The sequence below is a fragment of the Heptranchias perlo genome, chromosome 29 (genome assembly GCF_035084215.1).
Source record: "Heptranchias perlo isolate sHepPer1 chromosome 29, sHepPer1.hap1, whole genome shotgun sequence".
Taxonomy (NCBI): domain Eukaryota; kingdom Metazoa; phylum Chordata; class Chondrichthyes; order Hexanchiformes; family Hexanchidae; genus Heptranchias; species Heptranchias perlo.
Window position 1 is genome coordinate 17,482,057 of NC_090353.1, and position 18,663 is coordinate 17,500,719.

Consider the following 18,663-nt stretch of genomic DNA (forward strand, 5'->3'; position numbering starts at 1 on the left):
GGCAGTAATATATTGGGTTTGACATGGCAGTAATATACTGGGTTTGACGTGGCAGTAATATGCTGGGTTTGACGTGGCAGTAATATATTGGGTTTGACATGGCAGTAATATACTGGGTTTGACGTGGCAGTAATATGCTGGGTTTGACGTGGCAGTAATATATTGGGTTTGACATGGCAGTAATATACTGGGTTTGACGTGGCAGTAATATGCTGGGTTTGACGTGGCAGTAATATGCTGGGTTTGACGTGGCAGTAATATGCTGGGTTTGACGTGGCAGTAATATGCTGGGTTTGACGTGGCAGTAATATGCTGGGTTTGACGTGGCAGTAATATACTGGGTTTGATATCACAGTACTGTGCATAGTTCTGGTTTCCATTTTAATAAAAAGGATATCGTGACATTGGAGAAGGTGCAAAAAGATTCACAAAGATGAGACCAGAACTGAGAGAATATAGTTATCAGGAAAGGCTGAACAGGTTGGGGCTCTTTTCTTTAGAAAAGAGAAGGCTGAGGGATGACCTGATAGAGGTCAATAAGATAATGAAAGAGTTTGTTAGGGTAAACGTAGAGAAAATGTTTCCAATTGTGGTGGAATCCAAAACTAGAGGTTATAAATATAGGATAGTCACTAATAAATCCAATAGGGAATTCAGGAGTAGTTGAGGCAAATAGCAGAAATGCATTTAAGGGGAAGCTAGATAAGCACATGAGGGGTAAAGGAATGGAAGGGTATGCTGATAAGATTAAATGAAGTAGGGAGGGAGGAGGCTCGTGTGGAGCATAAACGCCGGCATAGACCAGTTGGGCCAAATGGCCTGTTTCTGAGCTGTGGACTCGATTTAACTCAATATAACTTGATGACATTGCAGTAATCTACTGGGTTTGACATTGCAGTCATATACTGGGTTTGACATCACTATCCACTTAATATTTGTTACACCTTAATGAGGTCCCGCTAAACCATCTTCATTCCAGATTGTAGAGTCTTGAATTTCTCTAACCTTCCCCTCCAGTCAATTCCCTTTACATCTAGTTTATGTTTGATTAATGTGGCAGGTTTGGATACTAACACTTTGAATAATGTTATTATTCCTATAATAATTTAATTCGCTCTTTTTCCCTTAGAACTGTGCTTACACTGACATGTATGAGATTATGTATTAACCTGGATGAATCTTACCTTGCTCTTGCACTCTTAATCTAACCAACGGAAACTCTCCTTTTTCCCTCAATCCACATCTAGATGATTTGGTGAAAGAAACAGTACTCAGAGAGTTTGGGAACAGCAATGCCAAACCAAAGAGCTGAATCTAGGTCAGATGTGACCATGTGCTTTCTACCTCTCCAGGAATGGGGTGCAGGACAGACTGAACTGTGCGCATCAGAGACAAGACTGACATGGCCTTCCTTCCAGCTCAGAGTCCTCTGTAAAGGATGTAACCTCATTCGTTTGGTCTCTGTGAGTTATCTGTAACTAAATGTGTCAGAAATTGGCTCTCGATGGTTGCAGACAGGTCGGTGTGTATGAAGCGTACTTACCAACACAGTTCTTTCCATCGGGGGTGAGCTCGAAGCCAGCATTGCAGATACACTGGAAGCTTCCATCAGTGTTAACACACCGGCCGTTCCTGCATAAAACGCCATTCTGGATACACTCGTCCATATCTAGGAAGCAAAAAGGAACCTGGTTTTTGGGCTGTCACCCACCGAATCATCGACTGCACATTCCTGTCAAATTACCAACTTGAATGGGTGTTACAGTCGATCCCATATTCACGTGGTTTGGGCTGGTCCTTGACATGAGGGACCCATATTCCTGAAGAAAAGTTCACTAATGGTTCTGCTTTACCAGAGGACTGCCTCCGACAGCAATGTAATCTGAGAGAGCTTTGTAAAGGACCTTACTGTCAGAGGCAGCCCTGTATGTAAAGGATCTGGCACACACTCTGGATCTGAGGGAAAGTGAGGGCAGCAGCTAAGCTAACCAGCTTCCACCAGTGTGGCTTGGGGATGGATCCCCCCCTCCCGAGTCTGGCTGTGGGCAGGTTGAACTCTCAAGCTCCTAATACGGGCCAGTGGTGCAGGTTTCACATTGCTGGCCTGTGGGGAGCCCCCTCTAATATCAGCAGAAGTCCAAACATGACTGGAACGTCACAAATGCAACTCCACTAACTATGCCTCTGTGAGATACATTACTCCACGTGTAGTCCCAAATGCACCTTCAGAGTAACTACGCCTGTATAAATCTCAAAGATGCTCAGCTCCTTGTTATCCGAGAAACCATCAGAAGATGTTCAGTGGCTTCCAACTGAACCAAACCATAGCCAGAACAAAACGGTGGCCCCTGCAACATGTGACGGCAGTGCCAGTCACTTTTGGCAGTGGCACTGGTAACTCTATGGAGGCAACAGTGAAATATGGATGCCCATCATGTCAGGGGCATGCCCTCTCGCCTCCAGTCCCTGGATTTGAATCCAGTCCAGACAGACGCTGTGAACGTCTCTTGCCAACATCTGTTTAGATTTCTAAGTAAAATGGATCTGGAAAAGGGCAAATTCAACTCTCAGCGGCAGCAATCTAAACAGTACAAACCACAGCGGCTATAAATTCTAAATGAAAGGATGCTTGTGTGAGTTTACTGCATCTGGTATTTTGGTGCATTAACTCCACTCAGCACATCTCTCCATGGGGTCAACGTTAAGAAGAGGTCCGTGTAATTACTGGGCATCAACCCAGGACAGTTACAGCGGCCCGTGTTATCCCTGCCCGTGTTATCCTCGCCCACGTTATCCACATACTGTTGCTTTCCGCGCCCATGATATCCGTGCCCGCATTAATCACATACTGTTGTTTTCCATGCCTGTATTAGCCGCCCCTGTGTTACCCGCATACTGTTGTTATCTGTGCCCGTGATATCCGTGCCCGTGATATTTTCTACGGGTCGCCCAATTTTCTGCAGGCCGGCATTTCGCTTCCCACCCGTTCTGGGCAGGAAGTGAACTGACGTCATGTTAATGAGGCCCGGGAGATGACATAGCTCAGGCCTGATTTCTGCTGCAGTGGGTGAATGTTTTAAACTCACCCCGCCACCCACCCACCCAGAGTTAAAATCAGGGCCAGACTGTTTCTCAGGTTAAAGGAAGGGGAGGGGAAGACATTTGATTCGTGTTGTATTAGTTGCGGCAGAGATAGAGTTCACAAGGGATTTTAAAATTGTTCCGAGTGTATTATTTTATCATTGCTGTTACAATATAACATATTAATATTTCTATTAATATTCAGTTAATATTAAGATTAGCATGTAACCTGAGAGCTGCAGGACCAAACAGAATGCACTCATTAGCTGATTTACAGAGAAGAAAAGGAGGTTGCGAGTTGTGTGCTGGACTCACCGATACAGGCCTGCTTGGTGGCGGTACTCTGGTAACCGTCATGACACTTGCAGTGGTAAGCACCGGGGGTGTTAACACAGTCACCATTCACACAAGGGCTGCTGGAGCATTCATCAACATCTGAGGAAAAGTAAATACAAAGCAGTTAAACGTTGAAATTAACTGGCTCATCGAGATGAGGGAATGCAACAGCAAAGGAAATCCAGGCTCTCTAATTACTGAGACTGGCTACTCACTAATTGAGACATGTTTCTGTAAAATGACGGCCCTGAATGATTAGAGAGTACGTGAACAATCCCCACAGAGCTGGAGCCTCATGTTATGGAGATGTCTGCTGCTGTGGTCACACAGTAAGTTCTAACCAATCTTTAGCTAAGTTGTATTTAATCAGATAATTGCAAAGAAGCTCAGAGGTTCCTACTTCCTGGCACCCTTTAGTGGCCTGAGTCCTGCAGCAACTTCATGTCTGAACAGTCTCAACATTTAATCCCAAATAAAACCACTGCTGTTGGAGACATTTGGCTTAATACAGTCTCAATCCAAATCATGCATCTAATCATAGCCTGTCTACTGAATTCAGAAGTCTTGAGGTTAGGTGGTAATATAGGGGATAAGAAGATGGAACTTAAAATCTGACAGTTTGTTATTACTAATAAGTACAAACCTTCTGTTGTCCTTATTATAGGCACTGCCACAGGACCTGAAGGTCATCGTCCCATTCCTCCCACAGCCCATGCACTCTCTACCTTATCATAGATTCTACCCCAACAATTTAATCTCCTTCCATGGCCCATGCACTCTCTACCCTATCATAGACTCTACCCCAACAATTTAATCTCCTTCCATGGCCCATGCACTCTCTACCCTATCATAGACTCTACCCCAACAATTTAATCTCCTTCCATGGCCCATGCACTCTCTACCCTATCATAGACTCTACCCCAACAATTTAATCTTCTTCCACAGCCAGTGTACAATCTATCCTATCATGGACTCTCTCCCAACCATTTTATTTTCCTTTCACACCCCATGTAGAATCTAGCCTAACATAGATTTCAACATCCTGATCGGGCTGGGTCTGGTCTCTAAGGGGAGAAAGTATAAACAAGTGGAGAGAGAAATTACAGTCACTTGAGGAGTCTAACAGACAGGCTGAATCTCCCGAGGGAAAGTTCTGTATAAAAACTTCCTGATTCCCAAACAGAATCAAGCAAAACCCCAGAATATTTAGCCGTTCTCACATCACTGGCTGCTGGTAACGTCCAATATTTTGGTAATATTGCTTTGTGAATGCTCTGGAATTGTTGGCATCCTATCTAAACATTACATCAGCAATCTAAGTGATTTTGCTAAAATACATAACTAGGGAACAAGATTAAACCAATTGTGGAATGAATGCAGGAAGGCAGAGGAGCACGGAGTTAAAAATCAGCTCCATAACTTGCAGCTCTGTGTGGGTTATTAATGTCTCCCTAAAGGACACACCCACAAACACTACAGTCCCTGGGCCCGCTACAGTCCCTGCGTTGCTATAGTCTCCGGGCACGCTACCACGCATGCTACAGTCCCCGGGCACGCTACAGTCCCCGCATTGCTACAGTCCCCGGGCACGCTACAGTCCCCGCGCTGCTACAGTCTCCGGGCATGCTACAGTCCCCGCATTGCTACAGTCTCCGGGCACGCTACAGTCCCCGCATTGCTACAGTCCCCGGGCACGCTACAGTCCCCGCATTGCTACAGTCCCCGGGCACGCTACAGTCCCCGCATTGCTACAGTCCCCGGGCACGCTACAGTCCCCGCATTGCTACAGTCCCCGGGCACGCTACAGTCCCCGCGTTGCTACAATCCCCGGGCACGCTACAGTCCCCGCATTGCTACAATCCCCGGGCATGCTACAGTCCCTGCGTTGCTACAGTCTCCGGGCACGCTACCACGCATGCTACAGTGCCAACGCACGATACAATCTCCACGCACGCTACAGTCCCAATGCACACTGGTCTCCATGCATGATACCACCCATGCTACAGTCCCCACGCACACTACACAGATATTTCACCATCCCCAGCGGCACAGGAATCATCATGTACTGTCAAGTATTTGATATTTTCAGTCTGCAATTTCCAATCACATTCCCAACCTGATATGCATCCAGCTCCTTTTTGAAGAAGGATTTCGGCTCAGTATTGAGTTTGCTGTTGCTCTCAAAATTATATTGTTTTCATGTGAAGACTTGGTATGTGCCTGCTTCAAAATCCCCTTCACTATGACATAAAAAGTCACTTCTCTTTTAACTTTTTCTTTCCATCAGTATTGTGCTCCACCCCTTACATTGTGATTTATTCATGAATATACACCTAGTGTCATTCAAGTAATGTAATCGTTGCCTCTTCTGCTCCTGTCTATTCTTTGCTATGACATTTGTGAGGGAATGCTATTTATCACCAGCCCTATGATGTTCTTCTGTGAGTTGGCTTACAGTGGCACTGCGTAAGAGTGCAAGAGATGGGACAGTTACAATCTCATCCTTGATCGACCTGCTCTCTCTCTAATCCTCGAGGCTGCACTCACAGCCTCCAGGATACTCAGAATCCTCAAAAAGTTTGTTTATCACCTCAGTTCTCTCCATGAATACAGATTTGTTCTGCCTGGAACACAATCATAGAATCTTATAGCACAGAAGGAGACTATTCGGCCCATCGTGCCTGTGCTGGCTTTTTGAAAGAGCTATCCAATTAATCCCACTCCCCTGCCCTTTCCCCATAGCACATTTTTCCTTTTCGATGCCGAGTGTTGACCTCTAGGGGCCCTGCAGACTACTCTAATGGTGGACATAGGTGGCTGGAACTTTCTCAGGGTACAGGGTTGCTAAGTGGGCGACCAATTGTGCCAATTAAAATCATTGGAAGTCAGCTAGAAGTTGTAGAACATGTTTAAGTCAAAAGACGTCTGAGTTCCTTTCGTTCCCTAACAGTGTACAATCTCTTAGCTGCGGCCATGCCCTTGACTATGAAACAGGAAATTCCAATCAGCCTGGTTTTGAGTCCCACTGTTTTCTGAAGAGATGAACAGCTTAGCACGTGCGCTGGGGCTGGTAATTTAATATCACCCAGCATATGAACTGGATCAGGCCAGTCAGCGGTATAAACCCTGGGAGATTTCAACAGCCTGATCAGGCTGGGTCTAATCTCTGAGGGGACAAAGTATAAACAAGGAATAAGAAGTGGAGAGAGAAATTACAGCCACTCGAGGAGTCTTAACAGACAGACTGCATATAGCAGTGAGTTTGAATAAGAGACGTCACTGTTAAATGAGTTCATTTATTGTGCACTCTCTGCTTGGCCTGTTAGATATACAGTACTCTAAATGGACATGACCTGTCCTGGTGCATTCCCAATAGAATTGGAAAACTAGGAATAATCAGTCAGTCACTTCTCTCTTTAAAAATAAGTCATGCCCCTGCCCCCTCCCCCTCCCCCTCAACATTGCTTAAGGGCAATATCATGACCTGGGCTGTCCCAGGTAATGAGAAATGCAGACCGAAAGAGTGCCAAGCTTAATGTTGAATCTGGCCTCAGTGCCCATGGGTTAGAAAAGGGAAAAAAATCATCCAGGGTTCCTACACATAAGAACATAAGAAATAGGAGCAGGAGTAGGCCATTTAATAGGATCATGGCTGATCTTCGACCTCAACTCCACTTTCCCACCCGATCCCCATATCCTTTGATCCCCTTAGAGTCCAAAAATCTATCCATCTCAGCCTTGAATATACTCAATGAATGAGCATCCACAGCCCTCTGGGGTAGAGAATTCCAAAATTCACAACCCTATGAGTGAAGAAATTTCTCTTCATCTCAGTCCTAAATGGTCAACCCCTTATCCTGAGACTGTGTCCCCTAGTTCCAGATTCTCCAGCCAGGGGAAACTGCCTCTCAGCATATATCCTGTCAAGCCCTCTCAGAATCTTATATGTTTCAATGAGATCGCCTCTCATTCTTCTAAACTCCAGACAGCATAGGCCCATTCTACTCAACCTCTCCTCACAGGACAATCCTCTCATCCCAGGAATAAATCTAGTGAACCTTTGTTGCACCGTCTCGAAGGCAAATATATCCTTCCTTAGGTAAGGAGACCAAAACTGTACACAGTACTATAGGGTGTGATCTCACCCTGTACGATTACAGCAAGACTTCCTTACTCTTGTACTCCAACCCCCTTGCAATAAAGGCCAACGTACTATTTGCTTTCCTAATTGCTTGCTGTACCTGCATGTTAACTTTCTGTGTTTCGTATACAAGGACACCCAAATCCCTCTGAACACCAACACTTAATAGTTTCTCACCATTTAAAAAATATTCTGTTTTTCTATTCCTCCTACCAAAGTGAATAACCTCACATTTCCCCACATTATACTCCATCTGCCACCTTCTTGCTCGCTCACTTAACCTGTCTATATCCCTTTGCAGACTCTTTATATCCTCCTCACAGCTTACTTTCCCACCTAGCTTTGTAACATCAGCAAACTTGGATACATTACACGCATCTAAGTCATTAATATAGATTGTAAATAGCTGAGGCCCCAGCACTGACCCTTGCGGCACTCCACTAGTCACAGCCTGCCAACCTGAAAATGACCCGTTTATTCCTACTCTCTGTTTTCCGTCCATTAACCAATCCTCTATCCATGCTAATGTATCAACCCCAGCCCCATGAGCCCTTATCTTGTGTAACAACCTTTCATATGGCACCTTATCAAATGCCTTTTGAAAATCCAAACATACTACATCCACTGGTACTCCTTTATCTACCCTGCTAGTTACATAAGAACATAAGAACATAAGAAATAGGAGCAGGAGTAGTCCAATCGGCCCTTCGAGCCTGCTCCGCCATTTAATAAGATCATGGCTGATCTGATCCTAACCTCAAATCTAAATTCATGTCCAATTTCCTGCCCGCTCCCCGTAACCCCTAATTCCCTTTACTTCTAGGAAACTGTCTATTTCTGTTTTAAATTTATTCAATGATGTAGCTTCCACAGTTTCCTGGGGCAGCAAATTCCACAGACCTACTACCCTCTGAGTGAAAAAGTTTCCCCTCATCTCAGTTTTGAAAGAGCAGCCCCTTATTCTAAGATTATGCCCCCTAGTTCTAGTTTCACCCATCCTTGGGAACATCCTCACAGCATCCACCCGATCAAGCCCCTTCACAATCTTATATGTTTCAATAAGATCGCCTCTCATTCTTCTGAACTCCAATGAGTAGAGTCCCAATCTACTCAACCTCTCCTCATCCCCGGGATTAACCGAGTGAACCTTCTTTGTACTGCATCGAGAGCAAGTATGTCTTTTCTTAAGTATGGAGGCCAAAACTGTATGCAGTATTCCAGGTGCGGTCTCACCAATACCTTATATAACTGCAGCAATACCTCCCTGTTTTTATATTCTATCCCCCGAGCAATAAAAGCCAACATTCCGTTGGCCTTCTTGATCACCTGCTGCACCTGCATACTAACTTTTTGATTTTCTTGCACTAGGACCCCCAGATCCCTTTGTACTGCAGTACTTTCCAGTCTCTTGCCATCAAGATAATAACTTGCTCTCTGATTTTTCCTGCCAAAGTGCATAACCTCACATTTTCCAATATTGTATTGCATCTGCCAAATCTCCGCCCACTCACCCAGCCTGTCTATATCCCCTTGTAGGTTTTTTATGTCCTCCTCACTCTCTACTTTCCCTCCCATCTATCACAGTAGATAAGCAATGGTGAACATTTAAAGAAATATTTCATAATTCTCAATGAATATACATTCCATTGAGAAATAAAAACTCCACGGGAAAAATGATCTATCTGTGGCTAACTAAAGAAGTTAAGGATAGATTAAAAGATGAGGTTTATAATGTTGCCAAGAAGAGTAGTAAGCCTGAAGATTGGGAGAGTTTTAGAAACCAGCAAAGGATGACCAAAAAATTGATAATGAGGGGCAAAATATAATATGAGAGTAAACTAGCAAGAAGTATAACAACAGATTGTAAGAGCTTCTACAAGTATGTTAAAAGGTAGAGAGTAGTGAAAGTAATCGTGGGTCCCTACATCCTCAAAAAACTCTAACAGATTGGTCAAACACGATTTCCCTTTCATAAAACCATGGTGACTCTGCCTAATCATATAATTTTCTAAGTGCCCTGTTACCACGTCCTTAATAATGGATTCCAGCATTTTCCCGATGACTGATGTCAGGCTAATTGGCCTGTAGTTCCCTGCTTTCTCTCTCCGCATTTTTATTTCTCAATGGAATGTATATTCATTGAGAATTATGAAATATTTCTTTAAATGTTCGCCATTGCTTATCTACCGTCATATCTTTTAATCTAATTTCCCGATCTACCTTAGCCAACTTGCCCCTCATACCTATGTAATTGGCTTTGTTTAAAATTTAAGACTCTAGTTTCGGACTTAAGTACGTTACTCTCGAACTCAATGTAAAATTCTATTATATTATAATCACTTTTCCCCAGAGGATCCCTTACTATGAGATTAGTAATTAATCCTGTCTCATTGCACAAGACAAGATCTAAAATAGCCTGTTCCCAGGTTGGTCCCATGACGTATTGTTCTAGGAAACTGTCTCGAATGCATTCCGTGAACTCGTCCTTCAAACTATTCTTGCCAATTTGATTTGCCCAGTCTATATGAAGATTAAAATCCCCCACGATTATTGTATTACCTTTGATACAAGCTCCTCTTATTTCTTGATTGATACTCTGACCAACAGTATAACTATTGTTAGGGGGCCTATAAACCACTCCCACCAGTGTTTTCTGCCCCTTGTTATTTCTTATCTCCACCCATACTGATTCTACTTTGTGATCTTCCGAGCCAAGATCCTTTCTCACTACTGTCTTTATGTCATCCTTTATTATCAGGGCTACCCACCCCCCCCCCCCGCTCCTCCCCCACCACCCTTTTCCATTTTGCCTATCTTTTCGAAAAGTCAAGTATTCTGGAATATTTACTTTGCAACCACGTCTCAGTAATGGCTACTAAATCAAACCCATTTATCTCTATTTGTGCCATTAATTCGACTACCTTGTTACGAATGCTTCGTGCATTCAGATAAAACACCTTTAATTTTAATTTTTTACTACTTTTCCCTGATTTGACCTTGTTCACTGATGCACTATTGCTGTTAAACTCTCTGTCCCTTCCTGTCACACTCTGCTTATCTTTACCCAAATCGCTACACTGCTCTAAGGCCTTGACTTTTCTCTTTAGATTTATAAATTTCCCCTCACCTGAACCCTCCCCCTCCCCCTTTTGAGTTTAAAGCCTGTAGTTCCCTGTTTTCTCTCTCCCTCCTTTCTTGAATAGCGCACCTGATCACTATCCAGTGATTCCCGCTGGAAGGTTGTGTGTGGATGTTGGTAAGGACAGGATCAGGCTTTGATGTGATGCCCCCAATGGGCAAATAGCTAGCTGACACTCACTGTGTCGGCTCACATATGTATAATAGTCACTTGGAACAGGTACCAAAGGAGGGTGGGTACGCAGGGGACTGTACTGCAATGACAGTCAGCATCCGGGGAACTGTATCCCAGCCAGAGTCAGTGGGTCACAGTCTCAGAATAAGGGGTTGGCCATTTAGGACTGAGATGAGGAGAAATTTCTTCACTCAGAGGATGGTGAATCTTTGGAATTCTCTACCCCAGAGGGCTGTGGAGACTCAGTCATTGAGTAAATAGAGATCGATAGATTTCTAGATATTAAAGGCATCAATGAATATGGGGATAGTGCAGGAAAATGGTGTTGAGGTAGAAGATCAGCCATGATCTTGTTGAATGGCGGAGCAGGCTCAAGGGGCCTATGGTCAAATCCTGCTCCTATTTCTTATATTCTTATAGTGCATAGGGAACTGTACCCCAGCCAGAGTCAGTGCCCGGAGAACTGTACCCCAGCCAGAGTCAGTGCCCGGGGAACTGTACCCCAGCCAGAGTCAGTGCCCGGAGAACTGTACCCCAGCCAGAGTCAGTGCTTAGGGAACTTTACCCCAGCCAGAGTAAGTGCCCGGGGAACTGTACCCCAGCCAGAGTTAGTGCCCGGGGAACTGTACCCCAGCCAGAGTCAGTGCCCGGGGAACTGTACCCCAGCCAGAGTCAGTGCCCAGAGAACTATACCCCAGCCAGAGTCAGTGCCCGGGGAACTGTACCCCAGCCAGAGTCAGTGCCCAGAGAACTGTACCCCAGCCAGAGTCAGTGCCCGGGGAACTGTACCCCAGCCAGAGTCAGTGCCCGGGGAACTGTACCCCAGCCAGAGTCAGTGCCCAGAGAATTGTACCCCAACCAGAGTCAGTGCCCGGAGAACTGTACCCCAGCCAGAGTCAGTGCCCGGAGAATTGTACCCCAACCAGAGTCAGTGCCCGGAGAACTTTACCCCAGCAAGAGTCAGTGCCCGGGGAACTGTACCCTAACCAGAGTCAGTGCTCGTGAACTGTATCCCAGCCAGAGTCAGTGCCCGGGGAACTGTATCCCAGCCAGAGTCAGTGCCCGGGGAACTGTATCCCAGCCAGAGTCAGTGCCCGGGGAACTGTATCCCAGCCAGAGTCAGTGCCCGGGGAACTGTATCCCAGCAAGAGTCAGTGCCCGGGGAACTGTATCCCAGCCAGAGTCAGTGCCCGGGGAACTGTACTCCAGCCAGAGTCAGTGCCGGGGAACTGTATCCCAGCAAGAGTCAGTGCCCGGGGAACTGTACTCCAGCCAGAGTCAGTGCCCGGGGAACTGTATCCCAGCAAGAGTCAGTGCCCGGGGAACTGTACTCCAGCAGGAATCAGTGCCCGGGGAACTGTACTCCAGCCAGAGTCAGTGCCCGGGGAACTGTACTCCAGCAGGAATCAGTGCCCGGGGAACTGGACCCAATTGAGAGCATGTGACTTCATGAGAGATGTGGTGATAAATGGAAAAAGAAACACTCAGTAAAACCCCAACCCCAATGTAGTCCGAGCTAAGCTGATGGAGTAAGGACTTACCAATACACTCCCCACGCACATCCTGTTTGAAACCCATGTTACATTCACAGCGATAACTGGATGGTGTTGGGATACAACGTCCGTTCAGACACAGGTTGGTGAAGTGTTTACAGATATCGATGGTCTGATTCAGGGTGACTGTACCTGGAAAGAGGTAAGAAAATTAATCAGGATTCAATCCCTTGATTGGTCAGCTGCACATTTCTCCACAATGGGCTCAATGCTCCCTGGTGGCCATGGAAATATTTACTATTTTCTTGACATTATAAAAACCCAACCGACTCATCCTTTCCACAGACTGAAATCTTGTGGAATCCTGATCCCCCTCAGTTTGCCTTTGCTCATGTAATTTACAGGTTTTTAAGAGCCACTTCTTGTTTTACCCATCGTTGCTTTTACTCTTTTCAAGCTTGGTGTTGATCTGAGCGATGGCCCTCAGCCCTTCACCTGGGTTTCTCAATAAAATACACAGGACACTCACACTATCCCAGTGAAATCTTAAATTTCTACTCACGAGGCCAAACTTTACCTCCTCTTCATTTTGTCACTGACTCACAGGAATCGTGTTCAAGGAGCTGTTGAGTATCAGATTTTTAAGTCTGCCCTCCCTACAACGGAAGACCACTCAGCGCTGATATATTTATGTCATTGGATACCATCTGAAAACGTGAGGGTAAATTCAGTGCTCCCGCACCCCCAGTTACAGAGCCTCACTAAGTACAAGCACAGGTCAGAGGCATGGCTACAATACTGCAGCATTGATTCTCCAACTGGCACTCCTGCTGGGAGGCCAAGACTGCAGAATAAACCCTGTGGCTTTGTTACATTATTTCCCCGGTAACTACTGTTGCCCACAGACACGATGGGCCGAGTGGCCTCCTTCTGTGCTGTATCATTCCATGATAAATTATGTTCCTATTTTGTTTTCCGAGTCTTCGCAACAGAAAACGCTGTTTCTGGCGCATTGTGAAACTTGGATGCTCGTAAATCAATCTTCGTCACTGCAGATATGAACCTGTTCCAGAGGAAAGCAAATCACTTACACAGTAGATGGGAACTGCCAATTCTGTGAACTCTGAATGAGATGGAATAAACTAACTGTTCCTTTCCTTGAGTTTACTTATACACTAATACACAAATCGCTACCAAATACGATCCTTCTCTTTGTTTAATTCACCACTTACCAATCCCTGGTCCAGTTCCTGGTAGGCCTGAGAAACCTGTTCCAATCCCACCTGGTCCAATCCCACCAGGCCCAACCCCACTAGGCCCGACTCCACCAGGTCCGACCCCACCGGGTCCAATGCCACCGGGTCCGATGCCGTTGGGTCCAATTCCACCAGGAAATCCTGGATATCCTATGCCAGGGTAACCAGGTCCAAAGGGAAGTCCCTCAATGCAGAGTCTGCGATATTCATCTGAAGAGGAGCAGAAAAACATACTGTTGAGAGTGTTGTGAGAAGTGCTGGAAAGAGCAGGGGCAGAGTTTACAAAATGGTATTTATAGCACGGTGCTTCACGTGTCAGGAAGTGCACATTGCGAATTCGGGAGCAGAGGTCAGCTCCCCTGCACACCTTCCCTTCCACCTTCCCTTCCACCTCCACCTCCCCCTCCCCCCCCAACCAATGCTGAATTCCCAATACATGCTCCCAGTGCAATGTTTTGTGCCAGGAGCGTGGATCTGTAAAATCTGCCCCATGAAGTGCTGACTTGAGGTGACTGAACTGATCCTGTTGGAAGATGGTTTTTATTTGCCTCTGGAGGCAGGTCCCTCCTCTGCTTTTCTGCTGGTTTAGTAGCGGCACTAGAGCAGGTGGGTGGGGGCAGAAAATTGGACCAGGACTCGTCACGCCAGATCACCACGCATTCTCACAACCATTCTGGATTTTCGTTGTCACTGCCACTGGGTGCCAGAAGGGCCGGCCCACTGGGCAGATGTATTTAAATGAAACGATATAATAAGTGATATCACACTTCATATTTCCCCTCATTATCACCTCAGAAACCCCGGATGGTAAGAACGCCAGAACAGAACAGGTACCTGGGAGAGGCGCAACACCAGCAAACATTTGAAGGGCCAAAGCAGGTTTGGCACGGAACGGAGGGAGGTGATGGATGCCTCGCCTGTCTCACTTTATCACAGACTGTAAAATCTATTCCACTCTTTCACGTGCCAGCCCCTTCAGGCTGCTGCAGTCATCTGGGCTTAGAAATTTGTTCACGTCAGCCTGTCGGCGAGATTGTGCTCCACACCACTTCCACTCTACTTCATCTAACCCTATCAGCATATCCTTCTATTCCTTTCTCCCTCATTTACTTATCTAGCCTCCCCTTAAATGCATCTATGCTATTCGCCTCAACTACTCCATGGAGTTCCACACTCTAACCACTCTCTGGGTAAAGAAGTTTCTCCTGAATTCCTTATTGGATTTATTAGTGACTATCTTATATTTATGGCCCCTAGCTTTGGACTCCCCCACAAGTGGAAACATCTCTACATTGAGCCTATCAAACCCCTTCATAATTTTAAAGGCCTCTATTAGGTCACCCCTCAGCCTTCTCTTTTCTAGAGAAAAGAGCCCCAGCCTGTTCAATCTTTCCTGATTGTTGTATCCTTTCAGTTCTGGTAGCATCCTTGTAAATATTGGGCCTCAGGCCTCATTTAAATGAGACCATCGAGCAGCAGAAACCTACTGGGTGTCCCCAGGCAGTTCGCCAGTGAACAGACTTTGAAGGGGATTTCAAACAGGCGCTAAGCCCCTTATTTGCATAAAAAAAGAACCTTTCGGACGTGGGCCATGGACGCCTATTTTTTTTGCCTAAACCAATATGGCGGACGGTGCACTTCCAGCTCGTAATGAGCACATGCTTCCTGTCTGCCATTTTAGAGGTTTAGGCGCCCATTTAACACCCGAAAAATGGGCACAACGCCATCGACTGTCTAGGCCCGAATTCCTGCAGAAGCGGCCATTTCCCACTGCCCCCCTTCACCTACCCCCCGTGGCGAGCTCCCAAGCACAGGCAGGAATACTGCTGGGAGCACGGTGATAAACCCTCAGAAAGACAAAAGCCTGACCTTTACTCCGCCGGTGCTCAGTATCGCCTCTTGTGCACTTGGCTGGCTGTTTGCAGAAGGTTCACTTACCGGACCCCCTGACGGGACACATCTCTGGAGTGTGACCTGCCGACCAGCAGCGCCCAGACTCACAGCAGCACTGCATCTTAGTGTAATGTCCATGGAGATCTCCCGCGCATCGACCGCTCAGCAGGCTGGAGAAGCAGGTACCAGATCGCTGGTCTGGAAAACAAAAAGGAGGGTCACAGGATGTGTACTTAGGAAGGGTTAAACCATTCCAAAGTTTCCTTTTTCTGCTAGGTTATCAACAAGCAACGTATCTGGTCGGAGAGAGCATTGTTTTAAGAGATCACTAGACAATGGTCTTTCTGTCTCACAGGGTTCCATCAACTTCCCGAGATTTTTAAAGGAATTCTTGAATTCATGAATGCCTTGCTCCTGGGAAATTCTTCCCTCTTTAGGTTCCTGTCCACAACGTACAGTTCCAGTCCCTGCTCCAGTCCTTGGACGCTGTTTATAACACAAGAGTGACCCAGATCCTCCTGGTCTCCTCCCTGACCCAAGAGACACCTAGGCCAATTGTAGCACCAGTACTGCCACCCACCCAGCATCCCCATGATCAAATTGGCCCTGGGACCTTCAAGTCTGCGAGGCTCAGCCACTGACTGAGTAAACTCCAAGCCCTGGAGCATGACTCCCTAATGTGGGTTTTATATTTTAGTTTTCATTGTTTAAATTTATCTCCTATTCTCTTTCCTAGTTTACTTTGCAATAATATTCTGGGTTTCCCCTCTCTTCCCCATTGAATATTTTATATCCCTTGATGCGATGCCCCAGTTCCATCTTCTCTCTACATTGTAGAGTTTAAGCTTCTCAAATCTTTCCTCCCAGCCCATGCCTATATACTGTACTCCGACTTTAATTCATTTCAGAAAGTACCTTTCACTAATGTACATCTCTGTGTGAAGCATAGCTGCTCCTCTCTGCGTCTGTTTAACCCCAATGTCTATCTGCAAAGCATCGCACAATTCAATGCCTGGAAGTCTCCCCGTCATTCAGTGTGCAGGGGTCCTGAGTTCAATTGCTCCTGACAAGCAACCCATTGTAAACTGTCTGGGATTAATTTATTCCAGATGGGAAAACAAAAAAACACATCAATATTTCTGTTGCAATACTTCACAGCTATGATTACCTCGGCAATGTTCCCATAGCTTGCTGAGCTTTCCTAGTTACCCTAAGAACTTCCAGGAATATTTCAAACAATTAACTACATTCTCTGGTAGTCTTCTGAGGGGGCCTCAACTATCCTTTAATTCATAAATTATTAAGTGTGGAATGGTGCCACTTTGAACACTCTCCAGCTTGCAAACAAACGAGATTGCACAGTGAGAATCGGCAGTAAATTGCTGCAGTGTCACCTCCTGAGAAAAGGGAGGCACCAGTAGCAAGAACCAGGCAGATTTCTTCCAAATTACTTGTGCTGATTCTTAAACCTTGGGGTGTAACTGTACATATATACTTGTGTGCATATGTACATGTTTGCACACAAATGTGTCTAGATGTACATACCAGTATACATGTGACTGCACATAGACACCTGCACATTTATGCAACTGTACATACGTGCCTGTACACAACTGTGACTGTATGCACACTTGTGACTGTACATACATGTTTGTACATGTGTGCAACTGTATGTACATACCCATGCCCACATGACTGATATGTTCACAACTGTACACATATGCTGTTGTTCGTAGATGACCATACACCTGTGGCTGTACATATACTCCTATATGTGTACGCAACAGAATACATGTATGACTACACGTACAAACCGACTGAGAAAATGAGCAACAACCGACCAACAGAAAAAGCTCACAACAGCCCTAAATATAGATTAGATATATAAATAAAGGCCAATATATTATTTAGTACCACAGGTCAGAAGGTGATACATAGGCTTGTATGTATACACATGGGGACAGTGCCGGAGGACTGAAGGATTGCAAATGTTCAAAAAAGGGGAGGGGGATAAAATCTGGCAATTACAGGCCAGTCAGCCTAACGTCGGTGATAGGGAAACTTTGAGAGACAATAATCCGGGACAAAATTAATTGGCACTTGGAAAAGTATGGGCTAATAAATGAAAGGCAGCACGGATTTGTTAAAGGAAAATAGTGTTTGACTAACTTGATTGAGTTCTTTGATGAAGTAATGGAGAGGGTTGATGAGGGTGGTGCGGTTGATTTGTTTCTGGACTTTCAAAAGGCATTTGATAAAGTACCACATAATAGACTTGTTAGCAAAATTAAAGCCCATGGGATTAAAGGGACAGTGACAGCATGGATACAAAATTGTATCAGAACAGAAAGCTGAGAGTAGAGGTGAACGGTTGTTTTTTAGACTGGGGGGAAGTATACAGTGGTGTTCCCCAGGGGTCGGTATTAGGACCACTGCTCTTTTTGATATATATTAATGACTTGGATATAGAGGGTATAATTTCAAAGTTTGCAGATGACACGAAACTCGGAAATGTAATAAACAATGTGGAGGATAATAACAGACTTCAGGATGACATAGACAGACTGGTGAAATGGGCAGACGCATGGCAGATACAATTTAATGCAGAGAAGTGTGAAGTGATACATTTTGGTAGGAAGAATGAGGCGAGGCAATATAAACTAAATGGTACAATTTTAAAGGGGGTGCAGGAACAGAGAGACCTGGGGGTGTATGTGCACAAATCTTGGCAGGACAAGTTGCGAAGGCTGTTAAAAAAGCATATGGGATCCTGGGCTTTATTAATAGAAGCACAGAGTACAAAAGCAAGGAAGTTATGCCAAATCTTGATATAATACTGGTTAGGCCTCAGCTCGAGTGCTGTGTTCAATTCTGGGCACCACACTTTAGGAAGGATGTCAAGGCCTTAGAGAGAGTGCAGAAGAGACTTACTGGAATGGTACCAGGGATGAGGGACTTCAGTTATATGGAGAGATCGAAGAAGCTGGGGTAGTTCTCCTTAGAACAGAGAAGGTTAAGGGGAGATTTGATCGAGATGTTCAAAATCATGAAGGGTTTTGATAGAATAAATAAGAAGAAACTGTTCCCAGTGGCAGAAGGGTCAGTAACCAGAGGACACAGATTTAAGGCGACTGGCAAAAGAGCCAGAGG

The 18,663-nt window shown here is 45.4% G+C and overlaps 1 protein-coding gene across 1 annotated transcript in view; it reads right to left on the reverse strand.

Moving 5' to 3' along the window:
* fbn2b (fibrillin 2b) overlaps nt 1-18,663 on the reverse strand; it is a 196,345-nt gene that overhangs the window by 100,993 nt on the left and 76,689 nt on the right. Inside the window, exons 9-13 of the mRNA XM_067968183.1 lie at nt 15,559-15,711; nt 13,597-13,830; nt 12,413-12,556; nt 3,397-3,516; nt 1,544-1,669 (exon numbers count right to left, since the gene is read on the reverse strand). Coding sequence (XP_067824284.1) covers nt 1,544-1,669; nt 3,397-3,516; nt 12,413-12,556; nt 13,597-13,830; nt 15,559-15,711 — 777 coding nt within the window. The remainder of the gene's footprint in view (nt 1-1,543; nt 1,670-3,396; nt 3,517-12,412; nt 12,557-13,596; nt 13,831-15,558; nt 15,712-18,663) is intronic.